At 37.6% G+C, this 23,293-nt stretch overlaps 1 protein-coding gene across 3 annotated transcripts in view; it reads left to right on the forward strand.

Moving 5' to 3' along the window:
* The window catches only part of LDAH (lipid droplet associated hydrolase), a 141,543-nt gene that overhangs the window by 97,819 nt on the left and 20,431 nt on the right, over positions 1-23,293 (forward strand). Inside the window, exon 6 of one of the 3 annotated variants that reach the window (XM_054546104.2) lies at positions 19,830-23,169. Within the exon in view, the coding sequence (XP_054402079.1) occupies positions 19,830-19,867 (38 nt within the window). The 3' untranslated portion in view covers positions 19,868-23,169. 3 annotated transcript variants of the gene reach the window in all.

The raw sequence follows: 23,293 nt of genomic DNA on the forward strand, positions 1-23,293 counted from the left end.
CACCAGTCTAAAAAGTTGCATTATTTTTTAAAATCATACAACACCTCCAGTTGTTTTTCACTTTGGCGAACTCAGTGTCACTTAGGTAAGATTATCTGTTTGCAGATTAAACTGATTATCGTAATGACCACAGCTCTGGCTTATAGAGAAATACATAATAAACTATATTGACTAGGAAACATTTCTCCAAATTATGCAGAAAGTTTAGAATGGGAGAATTATTTTTTAGGTCTAGTTTTCACTTTGTTACAACTTGGTACCATTGGAAAGGTGGAAAACAACCTGGAAATAAATAAATAACCGCTGAAGAATTTTCCCTTGTAAGAAGGTTTCATCTGGGTTTCTAAGACTATCTGGTCCTACTTAATCCTTTGACAGACCCTGCTGGTCTAGCCCTTCTGAGTACCCAGCCTTACTCTGCCTACAGCTGTGTTGGCATGTGGGGCTGCTCATGTCTCCAGAATCTTCTAGTCTTGCAGCCTGTCCTCAACCCTAAATTTTGTTCCCACACAGCCCTGCTTGACTTGAACCTTCCTAACTTCCCTACACTCAGCACATCTTGCCAGCCTCAGGAATAGTCAGAATATGTGCTAGGAGGAGCTTTCCTGAGAAAGGCTCTTTTTCAGTCGGCTCCTACCCCGCCTCCTCTCAGGCAAGCCATGGATGTGTGCAGATGCCACTTTCTCCCCCACTCAAGTACCAGAGCCTGATAGGCAGTTAAGCACATCAACCCTTGTGCTGTGACCAAAAACACCCAGAATATTCAAAGGCCCTATTTCTAGTCACTTTTATCATCTGGGATTGAGTTTGACTATAGATAACAGAAAACCAAATTACAGTGGCCTAAACAGATAGGGATCTATTTTTCTCATGTGCCAAGAAATCCAGGCATAGGCAGTCCAGAGGTAAATAACATCTCAACAGTGCCATCAGGGACATGGGTCCTATGTTTCTACTCTGTTGTCCTTTGCAGATCACATAAACCTTTATCCTTGTGGTCATCATCTCATGGTCACATCATGGCTCCTGCAACTCTAGGCCTCATGTCTAACATTCAGCCAGAAAGAAAGGGAAAGGGAAGAAAGGCAAAAGGCCTACTCCTAATTAGGCTTTGGCTTATTTAAAAAGAGAATGTCCTCCCTAAGAACTTTTAGATTAGTAGCCAAAATATCCCTTACTGTAAGGAATAGAGAAAAGCCATATGTTTTGATTTCCCCATGTCTCAGTAGAGTCAATCAAGGGAAATGAAAATTTTTGTTGGCTTTTAGGTAGTTACATTGTGTCTACTACATCCACACTGCAAGATGGTCTTGAGATTCAACATCCATGGACTTAATCACAGAATAGGCCACCTACCAAACACTGAGTTAAGAGAGTCAGTCCACCGTAACTAAAATCCATCGTTGCCATGTTCCTGCAGAATGCCTTCAGGCGTTGTAACCCTTGGCAAGATAAGCTCACACTGAGGTCTACCGTTTATTTCTTAATTGTGACAGGTCTTCTTCAAATCTTGTCTAAATAAGGACCCATCCACAGTAGAGCTCATCTCAGCTCCCAAGATTATTGTATTTTTTATTTTAAAGGGAGTTTTAAAATGTTTGGCATTTCATCGGTATTAATGGGCTTACTAATGATTATTCTCCCCAGCCACCCCCCATCATGGTGCTGAATCTACCAAAGCCTTTTCCTAACCTGTCAAACCTTTTCATGAGTACTTTAAGAAATTGATTTTTCCTTGTAAACATGGTGGTATATTTTGGACATGTAGAATCTGTCAGACCTTTTAAATAAGATCAAAGTGGCTAGAAGTAGTATCTCAGTCACCATAGACCAAGAGTAAAAATCACATATATGTTGCGGTATATACACCCACAATGGTTGATTTCCTACCTCCCAAATTCACCTGTCCTAATGAAACCATGCCCATCTCCTGTAATTCCCCTTGCTTCAGTACCAACAAGTCCCTCTCCTCAATAATGGCAAAGCCAAACAAACTGGGGCATTCTAATATGAATCATACTAGTGGTACTAAGCTACGTACCACCAAAACAGCAGCACAACTTGGCTTGCCACCTTGCAGTTCTACTTTAGAAAACTATTTATGCATCACCTTCCATTTTATGATTAGTTGTGGTTTAAATTGCCTCTACATTGTCTCTGGCTGTTATAACTAGTGTGTATGTGGCCTAGTTTCTGACTAGTCCCAACAGGAGCTGTTAGACTTGCACTCTGGCCTTCAATTATTCATCTCACTTTTATACCAGTACCTGCCAGCTTGGCTTACCAGTGTCAGTGTGCTTCAGCCTCTAGTTCTGGCCTCCATCATGATGTCAGCTCTTGGACCACTTCCTCCCCACCCTGCTTTCCAAAACACTAGCTGAGTAACCTTCTCTGTCAGTCTCTTCCCATTTATTTCACTTAACAACCCTTCCTTACTGATACCTGCTGTGAGCTAACTGTTCAGATAAGCACTGGAGAGAATAATGAATGAAATATAGTTCCTGCCCTTAAGTTACTTACAGTGGGGTAGAAGAGAAAAAATATGAAGAATTTTAATATATCATAGTAAGGGCTATCATAAATCAGATACAAGGTATGAATGGTAATGAGAAAGGATTAATACCTAGGTAAGTAACAGAGGAGAAGATGAATGAATTTGGACTTGAAGATGAGTTGGGATTTTTCCAGACAGACAAAATGGCACCAGGATAGGCAATTAGAAGGCAGCCTTCTGTTATGGATTATGTGTACTTGGAGAATTGGGTGATAATATTTGACTTGTGAGATGAATGCCCTATTGGTCTTCCAGCTTTAGCCCTCACTCAGCTATTTCAAACCTTTTAGCCAGCATAAGTTAAAGTTGTATAGTAATATTTGGACATTAAGCAAATCTTAGAAAATGTTAGTAAATAACATTAGACTCTTCAATTAGTCTTTTTTATACCTGTGTTTAGATTTGTAATGGAGCAAAAGTAAAGAATTAACATTCTTCCAAATCATTCTCTTTCCTTTATGTTTTTGTTTCCATTACTACTGCTACTAGACATTTCCTTCACTGTAGTGCTTGAAATTCTGAGTTCTGCTGGATTTCCAGGAATGCTGTTGGCAGTCATTGCCAAGAGAAATGTGTTTTCCACTTAGGAAATTACACTTCTATTTGGTATTATTATTTCTGACCACTATGTTGTATTATGAGCATTTCTGAGGAATGACAAAGATGTCTTCCTTGGAGCAATTACTGGAAAAGAAGCTGGTGTTCTATTAAAAAAAATATATGCTTAGATAGGAAATTACCAAGAAATAAATAAGGGCAGGAATAAAGGTGGGATGGAGTACATTCCCTGATGAAAAAATTTACTTTCAGAAAATAGGACTCCTTACAAATTATTTGAATTTTTAAGTTTTTTTTAATTTAAGAATGACAAAAAAGTACTTAAAACATAAATGTATCCCTTCATGAATTATCACAAAACAAACTTCTATTAACTGCCACCCACTCAAGAATCACCATTGCCCGAGTCTCAGAAGACCCCCTTATGCTTCTGCCCATCTCGCTTACTCCATTTTCCCAAATGTAACTACTACTAACATCTAGATGTACCTGGTTTTGGATTTTAAATACCCGGAATTATATAATGTATACTTGTTTGTGTCTGACTTCTCTCAGTCAACATTATATGTTACATGCAACTTTAATTATTTCATTTTTATTACTAAATACTTTTCCACTGGATGAATGCACTACAGTGTATTTATTTATTCTATGATTGATGAATACTTGGGTTGTTTCCAATGTGGTACTACTAAAAATAATACTGTCAAGAGCATTTTTATGCTGGCCTTTCAGTGAACTTATGCACATATTTCTCTTGGGTCCATCCAGAGAGGAAATGCAGAGGTCATATGGTATGCATATGTTTAGCTTCAGAAGACAATACTAAATGGTTTCCAAAGTGGTTGTACCAATGTGTACTCCCAGCAGCAATATATGAGTTTATGTTGCTTCATTTGCTCACCAACACTTGGTATTGTCTGTATTTTTAGTTTTTGCTATGTTTTGTAATTTGGGTCAATCTAGTAGGTATATAGTGCCATCTGATGGTGTTAAGGTTTTCTGAAAAATATTTTCAGATTGTTCTTTTTCATTGATTACATAATAGTTGTACATATTTAGGGTACATGTGACATTTGAATACCTGTATACACTGTGTTATGATCAGATTAGGGTAAATGGGGTATCCATCACTTCAAATATTTATCTTTGTTTTGAGAACATTACAATTCTTCTCTTCTAGCTATTTTGAAATATACAATTACTATAATTTTCCCACTGCATTATCAAATACAGGAACTTATTTCTTATATCTGATTCTGTTTTTGTACCCCTTAACCAATTTCTCTCATCTGTTCCACCCCGCTTCCTTTCTAAGCCTCTGGTAGTGACCATTCTACTGTCTACCCCTGTGAGATTCACTTTTTTTTTTTTTTTTTTTTTTGAGACAGTCTCATTCTGTCGCCCAGGCTGGAGTACAGTGGCGCAATCTCAGCTCACTGCAAACTCTGCCTCCTGGGTTTAAGCAATTCTCCTCTCTCCCACCTTCCCCCGCCAGTAGCCAGGATTGCAGGCGCACACCACCATGCTCGGCTAATTTTTGCATTTTTAGTAGAGACAGGGTTTCACCATGTTGGCCAGGCTGGTCTCGAACTCCTGACCTCAGGTGATCTGCCCGCCTTGGCCTCCCAAAATGCTGGGATTACAGGCGTGAGCCACCACGCCTAGCCATAAGATTCACTTTTTAGCTCCCACATAGGAATGAGAACATGCAATATTTGTCTTCCTGGGCCTGGTTTTCACTTAACATAATAACCTCCAATCCCATCCACTTTTCTGCAAATGACAGGATTTCATTCTTTTTATGGCTGAATAATATTCCATTATGTGTATATACCACATTTTCTTTATCCATTCACCAACTGATGGACACTTAGATTCATTAGTATCTTGGGTACTGTGAACAGTGCTGCAATAAACATGGGAATGCAGATACCTCTTTGATACACTGATTTCCTTTCTTTTGGATATAGACCCATCAGTGGGATTGCTGAACCGAACTATGTTGTAGTTCTAGTTTTAGTTTTTTGAGGAAACTCTAAACTGTTTTCCATAATGGCTGTACTACTTTACATTCCCAGTAGTTTACAGATATTCTCCTTTCTCTGCATTCTCACCAACATTTGTTATTTTTTGTCTTTTTCTTGATAGCCACTCTAACTGGGGTGAGATGACACCTAATTGTGGGGGTTTTTTTGTTTGTTTGTTGGTTTGTTTTTAATGTTTTATTTCCATAGATTTTGGGGAACAGGTGGTATTTGGTTACATGAGTAAGTTCTTTAGTAGTGATTTGTGAGATTTTGGTCTACCCATCACCCAAGCAGTATACAGTGAACTTAATTTGTAGTCTTGGTTTTGATTTGCATTTTCCTGATAGTGATGTTGAGCATTTTTTATGTACTTGTTGGCCATTTGTATGTCTTCCTTTGAAAAATGTCTATTCAGGTCTTTGGTCCATGTTTTCAGATTATTTGTCATCATGCTATTGAGTTGTTTGAGTTCCTTAAATATCCTGGTTATTAATCCCTTGTCAGATGGATAGTTTGCAAATATTTTCTCCTATGCTGTAGACTGTTTCTTCACTTTGTTGATTGTTTACTTTTCTATGTGTAGCTTTTTAGCTTGGTGTAATCCCATTTGTCTATTTTTTGCTTTTGTTGCCTGTGTTTTTGAGGTCTTACCCGAAAAAAATCTTTCCCCAGACCAATGTCCTGTAGCATTCCCCCTAATGTTTTCTTTTAGTAGTTTCATATCTTATTTAAGTCTTTAATCCATTTGAGTTGATTTTTGTATATGGTAAAAGATAGGATCGATCTAGCTTCATTTTCTGCATATGGATATCTAGTTTCAATAATGTTTATTAGAGAGACCATCCTTTCCCCAATGTGTGTTCTTAGTGCCTTTGTTGAAAACAAGTTGGCTGTAAGTATACTGATTTATTTCTGAGTTCTCCATTACATTCCATTGGTCTGTGTCTGCTTTTATGCCAGTATCATGTTGATTTAAGTACTATAGCTTTGTAGCATGATTTAAAGTCAGGTAGTATGATGCTTCCAGCTTTGTTGTTTTTTTTTTTTTCCTTTCCTTAGGATTCCTTAGCAATTCAGCATCTTTTGGGATTCCATACAAATTTTAGGATTGTTTTTTCCATTTCTGTGAAGCATGTCATTAGTATTTTGATAGAGATTGCATTGAATCTGTAGATTGCTTTGGGTCATATAACATTTCAACGATACTAACCCTTCCAATCCATGAGCATGGGGTATCTTTTCCTTTGTGTGTGTGTCCTTTCCATTTCTTTCATCAGTGTTTTATAGTTTTCCTTATAAAGAAAAACTTTTTTTGTTAAATTCACTTCTTTTGTTAAATTTATTCCTAAGTATTTTTTAGTAGCTTTGTAAATAGGATTGCTTTCTTGATTACTTTTTCAGATTGATCACTGTACATATATAAACACTGCTGATTTTTGTATGTTGATTTTGTATCCTGCAACTTTACTATCTTTATCAGTTCTGAGAGTTTTTTGATGGAGTCTTTAGGTTTTACTAAATAAAAGATCATGTCATCTGCAAACAAGGTTAATTTGACTTCTTCCTTTCCAATTTGGATACTCTGTTTCTTTCTCTTGCCTAATTGCTCTATCTAGGACTTCTAATACTATGTTGAGTTGAAGTGGTGAAAATGGGCATCTTGTCTTGCTAGATGTTAGTGGAAATACTTTGTTCACTGTTCAGTGTGATATTAGCTGTGAGTCTGTCATATATTGCCCTTATGGTATTGAGGTATGTTCTTTCTATACCCCATTTGTTGAGAGTTTTTATTATGGAGGGATGTTGAATTTTATCAAACACTTTTCCAGCATGTATTGAAACAATCATATGGTTTCCGTTCTTGATTCTATTGATGTGATGTATCATGTTTATTGATTTGTGTATGCTGAACCATCCTTGTGTCCCTGGGATGAATTCCACATGATCATGGTGATCTTTTCAATGTGTTATTGAATTCAGTTTGCTAGTATTTTGTTGAGGATTTTTGCATTTATGCTCATCAGTTATATTGGCCTGTAGTTTTCTGCTATATTCTTGTCTGGTCTTGGTATCATGGTAATGCTGGCCTCATAGAATGAGTTTGGAAATATTCCCTCCTCTTCAATTTTTTTAAAATAGTTTGAGTAGAATTGGTATTAGTTCTTCTTCAGATGTTTGGTAGAATTCAGCAGTGTTTCCATCAGGTCCTGGACTTTTCTTTCATGGGAGACTTCTTATTATTACTTAGATCTTCTTACTCATTATTTGTCTGTTTTTGTATTTCTTTATGTTTCAATTTTAGTAGATTGTATTTTTCCAGGAATTTATCCATTACTTGTAGGTTTTCCAATTCATTGGCATGTAGCTGTTCATAGTAGTCCCTAGTGATCCTTTCTATTTTTGTGGTACCAGTTGTAATGTTTCCTTTTTTGTCTCTGATTTTACCTATTTGGATTTTCCAGCGTGTTGGTATTGTCTATCTTTAAACAAAAAAAAAAAAACACAAAAAAAAACTTTTTCATTTTATTGATCTTTTGTGGTTTTTTAGTCTCCATTTTATTTATTTCTGTTCTGATCTTTATTATTTCTTTTATTCTACAAATTTTAGATTTGGTTTGTTCTTGCTTTTCTGGTTCCTTGAAGTGTATCATTAGGTTATTTATTTGAAGCCTGTATTTTTTTGACATAGACATTTATTGCTATAAACTTCCCTCTTAGTATTACTTTTGCTGTATCCCATAGGTTCTGGTATATTGTGTTTCCATTTTCATTTGTTTTAAGAGTTTTTAAAAAATTTCTCTCGTAATTTCTTCATTGACCCATTGGTCATTTGGGAGCATGTTGTTTAATTTCCATGTATTTGTACAGTTTTCAAAGTTCCTCTTTGCAAAGATTCTAGTTTTATTCCATTGTGGTCAGAAAATATACTTAATATGATTTCTATTCTTTTAAATTTGTTGAGACTTTTTGGTGACCTAACATATGCCCTATGCTGGAGAATGTTCCATGCACTGATGAGAAAAATGTGTGTTCTGCAGTAGTTGGATGAAATGCTCATAAATGTCTGTTAGGTCCATTTGGTCTAGAGTGTAGTTTAACTGCAATGTTTCTTTGTTAATTTTCTGCCTGGATAATCTATCTATTGCCAAAAGTGAGGTGCTGAAGTCCCTTACTATTACTGTATTGCAGTCTGCCTCTCCCTTTATGTCTATTAATATTTGTTTTGTATATTTGGGTGTTCTGATGTTACGTACATATATATTTATTGATGTAATATCCTCTTGCTGAATTGATATCTTTATAATTATATAATGGCCCTTTTTGTCTCTTTTTATAGTTTTTGACTTAAAGTCTATTTTATGTGCTATAAATATAGCTATTCCTGCTCTTTTTAAAGTTCCATTTGCATGGAGTATCTTTTTCCATCTCTTCACTCTTACTCTATGGGTATCTTTATAGGTGAGATAAGTTTCTTGTAGGCAGCATATATTTGGGTCTTGTTTTTTAATCCATTCAGCCGTTCTATGTCTTAATTGGAGAATTCAGTTGATTTACATTCAGTGTCATTATTGATAGGTAAGGACTTAGTACTGTCATTTTACTTGTTTTCTTGTTGTTTTGTAACCCTGTCTTCCTTTCTTACTCTCTTTGTGGTTGTGATTTTCTCTGGTAGTGTGTTTTAATTCATTACTTTTGATTTTTATTATATTTTAGGTTTTTGCTTTGGGTTACTATGGTGCTTACAAAAAACATTTTCTAGTTATAAGAAGTTACCTATAACTAATCTAATGTTTTTGTAAGCACTCCTGTAGTCCCAGCTAATTGAAGGCTAATGTGGGAAGATCTCTAGAGCCCAGCAGGTCAAGGCTGCAGTGATTTGTGATTGCACCACTGCACTCCAGCTTAGGTGACAGAGTGAGACCTTGTCTCAAACACACACACACACACACTGATAACAACCTAACTTCGATCACAAAAACAAGAGAAAAGAAATAAATAAAAAACATGTACACATTAACTCCATTCTCCCCCTACATTTTGAATTTCTGATGTTACAAAAAATAATAAAAGAATTTACTTTTAAATTCGATAATGTTTTCTTTCATAGAGGCAGAAAAGCATATAAATCAAAGATTGACCTGTTCTTGTGGTAGTCAGTTTGTCTGTGAGTCCATTTGGCACTCTAGCATATATCATATTGGAAGAGTTTCAGATTTTTAAATTTACATTTCCATGATAACTAATGAGGGTGAGTACCTTTTCATAATTTGAGTAACTTCTGAAATTTCTGCTCTTGTCTATTGCCCATCTTGATATTTGGTTGCCAGCCTTTTTCTTACTGGTTTGTAGAAGTTGTAAGATAAATTCCAGATACCAGTACCTTTAACATATGGCACATATCTTCTTCCACTCTGTGGATTGTCTCGTTAGTCTCTTAATATGGTCTTTTTGCTGGAAAAAAAATTCTAATTTTAATGTAATTTAACAATCTTTTGTGGGTAGTGTTGTAGTGTCCTACTAAAGGAATCTTTTCCTACCCCAAAGTCATGAAATATTCTCCTATGTTATCTTCTAGAAATTTAATTCTTTTGCCTTTTACCTTTTGATCTACAGCCCACCTACAATTGATTTTTATGTAAAGTTGAAGGTAGAAATCAAGTTTGTCTTTTCTTCTCCATAGGAATATCCAGTTGACCCATCATCATTTAGTGAAAAGACCATTTATTAATTTTTTCTTGCTGTGTAACGAATGAACACAAGCTTAGTATCTTAAAACAACACCCTTTTATTAACTCACAGTATGTAGGTAAGGAGTTCATGCTGAAATCAAGTTGTCAGCCAGGCTCTTCTTGTCTGGAGGCTCTGGGGAAAAAAAAAAAAATCCATTTCTGAACTGCTCAGATTGTTGGCAAGACATCCATTTTGTGTGGCTTTAGACTGAGGTCCATGTTTTCTTGCTGGCTGTCAGCCAGGGTGCTTCTCTACTCTTTTATATATATATATATACTTAAAGTTCTAGGGTACATCTACACAACGCGCAGGTTTGTTACATAGGTATACATGTGCCATGTTGGTTTACTGCACTGATTAACTCGTCATTTACATTGGAAATTTCTCCAAATGCTATCCCTCCCCCAACCCCCCACCCCATGACAGGCCCCAGTGTGTGATGTTCCCCTCCCTGTGTCCAAGTGTTCTCATTGTTCAATTCCCACCTACGAGTGAGAACATGCAATGTTTGGTTTTCTGTCCTTGTGATAGTTTGCTTGGAATGATGGTTTCCAGTTTCATCCATGTCCCTACAAAGGACATGAACTCATCCTTCTTTATGGCTGTATAGTATTCCATGTTGTATATGTGCCACATTTTCTTAATCTAGTCTATCATTAATGGACATTTGGGTTGGTTCCAAGTCTTTGCTATTGTGAACAGTGCTGCAATAAACATGTGTGTGCATGTGTCTTTATAGTAGCATGATCTATAATCCTTTGGGTATCTACCCAGTAATGGGATCACCGGATCAAATGGTATTTCTAGTTCTAGATCCTTGAGGAATTGCCCCACTGTCTTCCACAATGGTTGAACTAATTTACACTCTAACAAACAGTGTAAAAGCATTCCAATTTCTCCATATCCTCTCCAGCATCTGTTGTTTCCTGATTTTTTAATGATCACCATTCTAACTAGTGTGAGATGGTATCTCATTGTGGTTTTGATTTGCATTTCTCTGATGACCAGTGATGATGAGCATTTTTTCATGTGTCTGTTGGCTGCATAAATGTCTTCTTTTGAGAAGTGTCTGTTCATATTCTTTGCCCACTTTTTGATGGCATTGTTTTTTCTTGAAAGTTTCTTTAAATTCTTTGTAGATTCTGGAAATTAGCCCTTTGTCAGATGGGTAGATTGCAAAAATTTTCTCTCATTCTGTAGGTTGCCTGTTCACTCTGACGGTAGTTTCTTTTGCTGTGCAGAAACTCTGTAGTTTAATTAGATCCCATTTGTCTATTTTGGCTTTTGTTGCCATTGCTTTTGGTGTTTTAGTCATGAAGTCCTTGCCCATGCCTGTGTCCTGAATGGTATTGCCTAGGTTTTCTTCTGAGGTTTTTATGGCTTCAGGTCTAACATTTAAATCTTTAATCATCTTGGATTAATTTTTGTATAAGGTGTGAGGAAGGGATCCAGCTTCAGCTTTCTACATATGGCTAGCCAGTGTTCTCAGCACCATTTATTAAATAGGGAATCGTTTCCCCATTTCTTGTTTGTGTCAGGTTTGTCAAAGATCAGATGATTGTAGATGTGTGGTGTTATTTCAGAGGACTCTGTTCTGTTCCATTGGTCTATATATCTGTTTTGGTACCAGTACTATGCTGTTTTGGTTACTGTAGCCTTGTAGTATAGTTTGAAGTCAGGTAGCATGATGCCTCCAGCTTTGTTCTTTTTGCTTAGGATTTTCTTGGCAATGCGGGCTCTTTTTTGGTTCCATATGAACTTTAAAATAGTTTTTTCCAATTCTCTGAAGAAAATCATTGGTAGCTTGATGGGGATAGCATTGAATCTATACGTTACCTTGGGCAGTATGGCCATTTTCATGATATAGATTCTTCCTATCCATGAGCATGGAATGTTCTTCCATTTGTTTGTGTCCTCTTGTTTCGTTGAGCAGTGATTTGTAGTTCTCCTTGAAGAGGTCCTTCACATCCCTTTTAAGTTGGATTCCTAGCTATTTTATTCTCTTTGTAGCAATTGTGAATGGGAGTTCACTCATGATTTGGCTCTCTGTTAGTCTGTTATTGATGATAGGAATGCTTGTGGTTTTTGCACATTGATTTTGTATCCTGAGACCTTGCTGAAGCTGCTCGTCAGCTTAAGGAAATTTTGGGCTGAGACAATGGGGTTTTCTAAATATACAATCATGTCATCTGCAAAAAGGGACAATTTGACTTCCTCTTTTCCTAATTGAATACCTTTATTTCTTTCTGCTGCCTGATTGCCCTGGCCAGAACTTCCAACACTATGTTAAATAGGAGTGGTGAGAGAGGGCATCTCTGTCTTGTGCCGGTTTGCAAAGGCAGTGCTTCCAATTTTTGCCCATTCAGTGTGATACTGGCTGTGGGTTTGTCATAAGTAGCTCTTATTATTTTCGGATACGTTCCATCAATACCTAGTTTATTGAGAGTTTTTAGCATGAAGAGCCGTTGAATTTTGTCAAAGGCCTTTTCTGCATCTATTCAGATAATCATGTGGTTTTTGTTGTTGGTTCTGTTTATGTGATGGATTACATTTATTGATTTGCATATGTTGAACCAGCCTTGCATCCCAGGGATGAAGCCAACTTGATCGTGGAGGATAAGCTTTTTGATGTGCTGCTGGATTCAGTTTGCCAGTATTTTATTGAGGATTTTTGCATTGATGTTCATCAGCGATATTTGGTCTAAAATTCTTTTTTTGTTGTGTCTCTGCCAGGCTTTGGTATCAGGATGATGCTGACCTCATAAAATGAGTTAGGGAGGATTCCCTCTTTTTCTATTGATTGGAATAGTTTCAGAAGGAATGGTACCAGCTCCTCTTTGTACCTCTGGTAGAATTCGGCTATGAATCTGTCTGGTCCTGGACTTTTTTTGGTTGGTAGGCCATTGATTATTGCCTCAATTTCAGAGCCTGTTATTGGTCTATTCAGAGATTCCACTTCTTCCTGGCTTAGTCTTTGGAGGGTGTATGTGTCGAGGAATTTATCCATTTCTTCTAGATTTTCTAGTTTATTTGCGTAGAAGCGTTTATAGTATTCTCTGATGGTAGTTTGTATTTCTGTGAGATTGGTGGTGATATCCCCTTTATCATTTTTTATTGCATCTATTTGATTCTTGTCTCTTTTCTTCTTTATTAGTCTTGCTAGCGGTCTATCAATTTTGTTGATCTTTTCAAAAAACCAGCTCCTGCATTCATTGATTTTTTGAAGGGTTTTTTGTGTCTCTACCTCCTTCAGTTCTGCTCTGATCTTAGTTATTTCTTGCCTTCTGCTAGCTGTCGAATTTGCTTGCTCTTGCTTCTCTAGTTCTTTTAATTGTGATATTAGGGTGTTGATTTTAGATCTTTCCTGCTTTCCCGTGTGAGTATTTAGTGCTACAAATTTCCCTCTACACACTGCTTTAAATGTGTCCCAGAGATCCTGGTACGTTGTGTCTTTGTTCTCATTGGTTTCAAAGAACATCTTTATTTCTGCCTTCATTTCATTATTTACCGAGAAGTCATTCAGGAGCAGGTTGTTCAGTTTCCATGTAGTTGTGCGATTTTGACCAAGTTTCTTAATCCTGAGTTCTAATTTGATTGCACTGTGGTCTGAGAGACAGTTTGTTGTGATTTCTGTTCTTTTACATTTGCTGAAGAGTGCTTTACTTCCAACTATGGGGTCAATTTTGGAATAAGTGCCATGTGGTGCTGAGAAGAAGGTATATTCTGTTGATTTGGGGTGGAGAGTTCTGTAGATGTCTATTAGGTCTGCTTGGTGCAGAGCTGAGTTCAAGTCCTGGATATGCTTGTTAACCTTCTGGCTCGTTGATTTGTCTAATATTGACAGTGGGGTGTTAAAATCTCCCATTATTATTGTATGGGAGTCTAAGTCTCTTTGTAGGTCTCTAAGGACTTCCTTTATGAATCTGGGTGCTCCTGTATTGGTTGCATATATATTTAGGATAGTTAGCTCTTCCTGTTGAATTGATCCATTTACCATTATATAATGGCCGCCTTTGTCTCTTTTGATCTTTGTTGGTTTAAAGTCTGTTTCATCTGAGATGAGGATTGCAATCCCTGCTTTTTTTTGCTTTCCATTTGCTTGGTAGATCTTCCTCCATCCCTTTATTTTGAGCCTATGTGTGTCTCTGCACATGAGATGGGTCTCCTGAATACAGCACACTGATGGGTCTTGACTCTATCCAGTTTGCCAGTCTGTGTCTTTTAATTGGGTCATTTACTCCATTTACATTTAAGGTTAATATTGTTAGGTGTGAATTTGATCCTGTCATTATGATGTTAGCTGGTTATTTTGCCCGTTACTTGCAGTTTCTTCATAGCATCGATGGTCTTTACAATTTGGCATATTTTTGCAGTGGCTGGTACCGGTTGTTTCTTTCCATGTTTAGTGCTTCCTTCAGGAGCTCTTGTAAGGCAGGCCTGGTGACAAAATCTCTCAGCATTTGCTTGTCTGTAAAGGATTTTATTTCTCCTTCTTTTACGAGGCTTAGTTTGGCTGGATATGAAATTCTGGGTTGAAAATTCTTTTCTTTAAGAATGTTGAATATTGGCCCCCACTCTCTTCTGGCTTGTAGAGTTTCTGCTGCCGAGAGATCCGCTGTTAGTCTGATGGGCTTCCCTTTGTGGGTAAGCTGACCTTTCTCTCTGGCTGCCCTTAACATTTTTTCCTTCATTTCAACCTTGGAGAATCTGACAATTATGTGTCTTAGGGTTGCTCTTCTTGAGGAGTATCTTTGTGGTGTTCTCTGTATTTCCTGAATTTGAATGTTGGCCTGCCTTGCTAGGTTGGGAAAGTTCTCCTGGATAATATCCTGAAGACTGTTTTCCAACTTGGTTTCATTCTCCCCGTCACTTTCAGGTACACCAATCAAACATAGATTTGGTCTTTTCACATAGTCCCATATATCTTGGAGGCTTTGTTCATTTCTTTTTACTCTTTTTTTCTCTAAACTTCTCTTCTCGCTTTATTTCATTAATTTGATCTTCAATCACTGATACCGTTTCTTCCGCTTGACCAAATCGGCTATTGAAGCTTGTGCATGCATCACGTAGTTCTTGTGTCATGGTTTTCAGCTCCATCAGGTCATTTAAGGTCTTCTCTACACTGTTTATTCTAGTTAGCCACTCACCTAATCTTTTTTCAAGGTTTTTAGCTTCCTTGTGATGGGTTTGAACATTCTCCTTTAGCTCAGAGAAGTTTGTTATTACCGACCTTCAGAAGCCTACTTCTGTCAACTCATCAGTCATTCTCCGTCTAGCTTTGTTCCGTTGCTGGCGAGGAGCTGCAATCCTTTGGAGTAGAAGAGGCACTCTGGTTTTTAGAATTTTCAGCTTTTCTGCTCTGGTTTCTCCCCATCTTTGTGGTTTTATTTACCTTTGATCTTTGATGTTGGTGACCTACAGATGGGGTTTTGGTGTGGATGTCCTTTTGGTTGATGTTGATGCTATTCCTTTCTGTTTGTTAGTTTTCCTTCTAACAGTCAGGTCTCTCAGCTGCAGGTCTGTTGGAGTTTGCTGGAGGTCCACTCCAGACCCTGTTTGCCTGGGTATCACCCGTGGAGGCTGCAGAACAGCAAATATTGCTGCCTGATCCTTCCTCTGGAAGCTTTGTCCCAGAGGGGCACCCACCTGTATGAGGTGTCTGTTGGCCCCTACTGGGAGGTGTCTCCCAGTTAGGCAACATGGGGGTCAGGGACCCACTTGAGGAGGCAGTCTGTCCATTCTCAGAGCTCAAACGCCTTGCTGGGAGAACCACTGCTGTCTTCAGAGCTGTCAGACAGGGACATTTAAGTCTGCAGAAGTTTCTGCTGCCTTTTGTTCAGCTATGCCCTGCTCTCAGAGGTGGAGTCTATAGAGGCAGCAAGCCTTGGCGCCTCGGTGGGCTCTGCCCTGTTTGAGCTTTCTGGCCGCTTTGTTTGCCTACTCAAGCCTCAGCAAGGGTGGACGCCCCTCCCTCTGCCAGACTGCTGCCTTGTAGGTCAATCGCAGACTGCTGCGCTAGCAGTGAGCAAGCCTCTGTGGGCGTGGGACCCACTGAGCCAGGCGCAGGATGTAATCTTCTGGTGGGCCGTTTGCTAAGACCGTTGGAAAAGGGCAGTATTTGAGCAAGAGTGTCCCGTTTTTCCAGGTACAGTCTGTCATGGCTTCTCTTGGCTGGGAAAGGAAATCCTCCGACCCCTTGTGCTTCCAGGGTGAGGCGATGCCCCGCCCTGCTGTGGCTCGCCCTCCCTGGGCTGCACCCACTGTCCAACCAGTCCCAATGAGATGAACCAGGTACCTCAGTTGGAAATGCAGAAATCATCCGTCTTCTCTGTCAATCACGCTGGAAGCTGCAGACTTGGCCATCTTGGAACGGACCACTTCTCTACTCTTTTTTTTTTTTTTTTTTTGAGACAGACTCTTGCTCTGTCACCCAGGCTGGAGTGCAGTGGCGCAATCTCAGCTCACTTCAAGCTCCACCTCCCGGGTTCATGCCATTCTTCTGCCTCAGCCTCCCAAGTAGCTGGGACTACAGGCGCCCACCACCACGCCTGGCTAATTTTTTGTATTTTTAGTAGAGACAGGGTTTCACCATGTTAGCCAGGATGGTCTCGATCTCCTGACCTTGTGATCTGCCCATCTCAGCCTCCCAAAGTGCTGGGATTACAGGCGTGACACTTCTCTACTCTTTAAAGGCCACTCTCAGGTCCTTTCCATGTGAGTTCCATCTTCATACCTACTATGGTGCATTTAATCCTTCTAGTGCTCCAAATCTCTGACTTCCTTTCTGCAGCCAACCAGAGAAAACTCAGATTTTAAAGGGCACATATGAATAGGTTAGGCTGGGCCCACTAGCATAATCCTCCCTTCTTAAAGTCAACTCTGCCAGATAACATGACCTATCATAGGAGTAATATGTCATATTCACAGGGTCAAATATTTGAAAGACATCTTAGAATTCTGCTTACCACAAACTGTCTTTTTCCCACTGTTTTGAAGTGCTACCTATGCCAAAAACAAAATAGTAATATATATATATGTGTATATATATGTATATATGTATAATATATATATCTGTATATATATGTGTGTATATATATATACATATATATATACGACTCACCCCGGACTATATATATAGGTGTGTGTGTGTATGTATAGATATATGTGTGTGTGTATATATATATATAGTCATATATATAGTCATATATATAGTCATATATATATATACAGTCATATATATATATACAGTCATATATATATACAGTCATACATCTATATATACACACACACCTATATATATATAGTCCGGGGTGAGTCATATATATAGTCATTTCTGGGAAGAGTTTATGTAGAATCAATATTTCTTCCTTAATTGTTCATTGAATTGACCAATGAAATCATCTTGGCCAGGGGTTTTCTTTGCGAAGAGATTTTAAATTACAAATTCCATTTCTTTAATATATGTAAGACTATTCAGGGTATCTGTTTCTTTTTGAGTAAGCTTAACATTTTTGTTTTTGTGCAGACTTTGTCCATTTTGTCCAAGGTGTCTACATTCATGACATAAAGTTGTTCGCAAAATTATGTGATTATCCTTTTGATATCTGGATTCTGCAGAGATGTCACCTCTCTCTTTCCTGATATTTGTAATATCTTAATATCTTTTGTCTTCTCACATTTTTTTCCCTGATCAATCTGGCTAAAGACTTATCAATTTGATTGTCTTATTGAGGAACCAGCTTTTAGTTCCATTTATTTTCTTGATTATTTTATTGGCTTCAATTTCATTAATTAATTTCATTAATTTCTGGTGTGAACTTTATTTCCTGCCTACTTCAGAGTTAATTGCTCTTCTCTTTCTAGTTTCTTGCAATGGAAACTGAAATAATTGATTTTGTCATGTAAGTTTTTAGTGTTATAAATTTCTCTCTAACTACTGCTTTGGCCCTGTCCCACAAAGTTTGATATGCTAGAGTGTGACTTGCTTCTTTCACTTAGCATAATGTTTTCAGGGTTTATTCATGTTTTAGCATGTGTCAGTGCTTCATTACTTTTTATTGATTAACAATATTTCATTGCATGACTTTACCATGTTTTGTCTTTCCATTCATCAATTGATGGACATTCAGATTGTTTGCACTCTTTGGCTATTATGAATAATATTGCTGTAAACACTCATGTACAAGTGTTTTGTGGACTTATGTTTCTAATTCTCTTGTCTATAGGTGGAATTGCTGGGTAATATGGTAACTCTGTATTTAACATTTTAGGGAACTGACAAACAGTTTTCCAAAGTTCCTGTACCAGTTTATAATTCTAAAAACAAGACATGAGGGTTACAGTTTCTCCACATCTTGTCAACACTGGTTATTGTTTGTCTTTTTTATTATAGCCATCCTAGTGAAGTAGTATCTCATTGTGGTTTTGATTATATTTCCTTGATGACTAATGATGTTGAACATCTTTTCACATGCTTATTGGCCATTTGTACAGATTGAATATCCCTTATCTGAAATGCTTGGGATGAGAAGTGTTTAGGATATGGGATTTTTTTTGGATTTGGAAATATTTGCATATACATAATGAGATATTTTGGGAATGGGACCTAAGTCTAAACACAAAATTTACTTATATTTTATATACACCTCATACACATAGCCTGAAGGTAACTTTGCACAATATTTTTAATTTTGTGCATGAAAAAAGTTTTGACTGCAACCCATTACATATAGTCATGTGTGAAATTTTCCACTTGTAGCATCATGTTGGCACTCAAAAAGTTGAATTTTGGAAGATTTCAGATTTTATGTTTTTACATTAGGGATACTCAACCTGTATATCTTCTTAAGATATTTAGAAATGTCCGTTGCAATCCTTTGCCCATTTTCAATCAGATTGTCTTTATTATTGATTTGTAAGAGTTCTTTATATATTATGGCTAGAGATCTTTATCAGACATATGATCTTTTCCCATTCTGTAGATTTTCTTTTTACTTTCTTGATGGTGTCCTTTAAAGCACAAAAAGTGTTAGTTTTGATGAAGTCCAATTTGTTTATTTATTTTTGTCACTTGTGCTTTTGGTGTCATAGTTCCAAACCATTCTGTAATCTAAGGTCACAAGATGTATTTCTCTTTCCTACTGAGAGTTTTATCGATTTAGTTGTTACATTTAGGGCTATGATCCATTCTGAATTTATTTTCTATATCATGTGAGGTAGTGATCCAGCTACCTTCTTTTGCATATGTATATCCACTTGTCCAAGTTCCAGTTGTTGAATGTTTATTAATTTTATTATCTTTGTCATTTCTGCATCAGTTTTGACTGATCAGTTTTTCTCTTCATTTGGGTTGTATTTTCTTGCATTGCATGTGTGGTAATTTTTTATTGGATAGCTTACATTCTGAATTTTACCTTGTCAGATGCTGGATATTTTTGTACTTCTATAAATATTATTGAGCTGTGTTATGGGACACAGTTTTGTTATTTGGAGATGGTTTGACACTTTCTGGTCTTGCTTCTAAGCTGTTAGTTGGTACCAGAATGGCATTTGGTTTAGGGCTAATTTTACTTCACCACCAAGGCAAAAACCTCTCTGAGTTCTCTGGTTGGCAGTCCCCAACCTTTTTGCAACCAGGGACCGGTTTTGTGGAAGACACTTTTTCCCTGGACCAGGCTGGGGGAATGGTTTGGGGATGATTCAAGCACATTACATTTATTGTGTACTTTATTTCCATTATTATTAAATATTAATATAAAATGAAATAATTATACAACTCACCATAATGTAGAAAAGTGGGAGGGAGCCCTGAGCTTCTTTTCCTGCAGCTAGACAATCCCATCTGAGGGTGATGGGGGACAGTGACAGATGATCAGGCATTAGATTATCATAAGGAGCACACAACCTAGATCCCTTGCATGTGCAGTTCACAGTATGGTTTGCACTCCTCTGAGAATCTAATGCTGCCAGTGATCTGACAGGAGGTGGAGCTTAGGCAGTAATGCAAGCAATGGGGAATGCCTGTAAATACAGATAAAGCTTCACTTGCTTGCCTGCTGCTCACCTCCTGCCGTGTGACACAGTACTGGTGCTGCTCTAGTGGATGCATTGTTGGTTATGACGTTCTCTGGTGGACTGGTAGAAATAGTAACTATTCTCAATTCAGGGATTATTCCCTCTAATTCTTTCAGATGATTCCTTCCCCCAGCTTCTCAAAGTTTCTCATACAATTGTGCTGATCTGTACCTAGCTGAAATTCAGGGGGTCCCCTCTGCAGATCTCTGGAGCTTTCTCTCACTCACTACAGCTTTCTCCTTCTACAACTCTGCCCTACCAGAAACCACTGCAGTAGCCTCCCCAAACTATCACCTCTATCTCCTTGATTACAAATGCATTCTTTTAATCAGGTATGTTAACATGGCAAGCATGGAGACAACTGCCTTTGAAAGAAGAGTTACTTAGAATTCTTGAGAGGAGGGGGCATTCCACACTAGGCAGGGCCTCATGGGGAAGCACCCAGTTGGGGAAGGAGGCAGAAGGAGCACCGGAGAGCATGGCCCAGAGCCTTCATTGTGGTCCCCATGGGAAGGAAGGGATGAGGCAGGTTAGGCAGCTGAGCAGGTTTAGTTAGGATTGGCTGGTATGAAAAATTTTGGTGGGCTTTGAGCTATAGGGGTAGTTCCTAGATGTCTTGTGTCTGGTCCTGAAATAATTCCCAGCAGGATTTAGAGTGATTTAGAGTATTTGGCTTGTTGTGTGAGAGTTTTCTAAAGGAGGTGGTTGGTGGGTATGGCCTTTGGATTGGTTGTTTGCATATGAAAGAAATGTTCACCATGGAATCATTTGCTATATCTAAGAATTAGCTAGTCATGGGAGGGATGGCCTCTCCCCCGACAAGCAAGGCCTCCAAGATGTCAAAGCATCATAAAATGAAGACAATAAAAAACGATTAATGCACTTATCAACTGAGGGAGATTACCAAGCTCTGCTTGTACTTCTCCTTCTTGCACTGTAGCCTGAAAACTTTTCAAATGATAACCTAAGACAATCATAAGATTTCTCTCATTCGTTTCTCTTTTCTCAGGGATTGCTGTCTTTTTGTTGCCCAATATCCAGTGTCTTGAAAACTTTTTTCTTCATGTATTTTATCTTTTTTTTTTTTTCAGTTGTTTCAGGATTTTAGTTAGGTAGGAGGGTAAATCCAGTCCCTCTTACTCCATCTTGTTCAGAAGTAGAACTATGGAAGATCATTTCCATTTGAAATTAAAATTCAGTTGAGATTTTTGGGAACCAATAACAGGTTAAACAGGTTTGGCTTCTAGATTGATAATTCAGCAGTCTTTATTAACAGATTGGAGTGTTAGAGCAAGGTAGCGAAAAGACAGAGCATCTAAGCCAAGACAAAGGATGGGTGGGAAGACTTCAAGTAGACAGAATGCCATGAACAAAATGGTTGAGGATGCAAATTTTATGTGTTTAGAGGATAAGTAGCTCACATTCACTGGAAAGCATGAGTCTTTAAATGGAGCCAAGCTTCAACATAGGTTGGGATCAGATTTTGTAGAGAAGGCTAATGGGAGTTATAAAGAAAATGAGAATTTCTCTTTCCATAAAATCTGTCTTTCCTCATGGTGTTCCCCAAACTTTTTTTTCTCCTAAGCCCTCACTAATACTCATTTTTCATTCTTTCACCTTCTCCTAATATCTAATCCATTTCTTAGCTCTGTAAGGTTGGCCTTATTTGTAGCTCTAGAACTTCACTGTTCAGTAAGGTAGACAGTAGCCATATGTGGCTATTTAAATGTAAATGAATTAAATAAAATTGAAATTTCAGTTCCTTATTGTCCTGGCCACATTTCAGGTGTTCAAGAGGCACATCTAGCCAAGGGCCTTTGTATTGGTTGGATAGCACAGGGAACATTTCCACCATCACAGAAAGTTATATTGCATAGCACTACTCTAGAATGTGCTCAGAGGCAAAATTTTAAATTTCATATGCAGTATAACTATGTGAAAACTAAGACTTAACAGTAAAATTTTAAAGATTTAAATGAAGTCATCAAAATAGTAATATTGATTATTTTTCACTAAGCTCTTGCTAATCATTTCTTCTACTCATATAATTTCTGCATTTTATATACAGAGCACATGTTTATAGCAGGAAAAATTATTTCTTTGATCATTTATTCTTTTTCATACTATAAGCACTTTAAGCCTCATTCTCTCCCCACTAGACAATATAATAGTATTCTAACTAGTCTCTTAGAAAATAATACAAATTGAAAAAGAGAAGGGCTATAGAAGAAAAATGACTTAGAGGATTAGTCTAAGAGAGCCAATACCCTACTAGTAGGAGTTCCAGAAAGAGGGGATGGAGAAAACAGGGGAAGAATTTACCAAAGAAATAATAAAAGAAAATTTTCCAGAAAGAAAGTTGGTAAGTCCAAACAGTGAATGGGCCCACTGTATTTCCAGTCTAATTAAGGAACAGAAGACTTGTATTAGGGCATATTCCTATGAAACTTCAGGATTCTAGAGCTAAGACAGCTGAGTTTGAGGATAAGGAGATGGGATAGGGGCAGGGCAAAGGGAAGTAGTCACATTCCAAGAAACTAAAATTGAAATCATTAACCTTGGATGCTGAAAGATAATAAACTGGAGGGTAAGCCCCTTTCAGCTTAAAATTCTATATACAGCCAAACTATGTGATTCATGTGGGAAAAGAAAAATTAGACATGTAAACATCTATAAAAATTCCTGTGTATCTTTTTATTAGTTACTGGAAAATGTGCTTCAGTAAAGTAAGGGAATAAACCAAGAATGAGAAAGTCATGAACAGAATCCATAAAACAGGGAATCCAGTCCAGAGAAGTGGCAAAGGGAAGTCCAAGGATGACAGCTATGCAGCAGGCCTGGAGAGCGACCTGTCCAAGATCGGATCAAAAGAATGGAAGGCTCTGTGGGGGGAGGGACAGAATAAATGAATTATTGGATGTGTTTGCACATTTGGGAATAAAATCTGATGCATTTTTGAAGAAAGTAGAGAATTTTCATTGTCTACCCATGAAAAAAAGAAAATCAAGTAAAGGCAACAAATAATTCTAGGAAAGACAAAACAATGTACAAAGAAAGAAACTATAACCTATTTGAAAGGGAGGCAGGGAAGTGAGAGGAGAAGAAAAGACAGGCAGATCACCTGGGATTCCATCAACCAGAGATAATGTGTTATTATTTTATTGTTTATCTTTTCAAATAAATCTGTACCATACACATAATGTATCTTTACAATAGTGGGATCATACTGTACTATTTCATGGTTTGCTTTTTGTCAGTTACTATTATTTTTAAATATGTATTTGACATTATATATTCCGCAGGATAATTTTTAGTAGGTTATAGAATAATTAATTTAGTGAATAGA

This window comes from Pongo abelii, chromosome 12, assembly GCF_028885655.2.
Source record: "Pongo abelii isolate AG06213 chromosome 12, NHGRI_mPonAbe1-v2.0_pri, whole genome shotgun sequence".
Taxonomy (NCBI): domain Eukaryota; kingdom Metazoa; phylum Chordata; class Mammalia; order Primates; family Hominidae; genus Pongo; species Pongo abelii.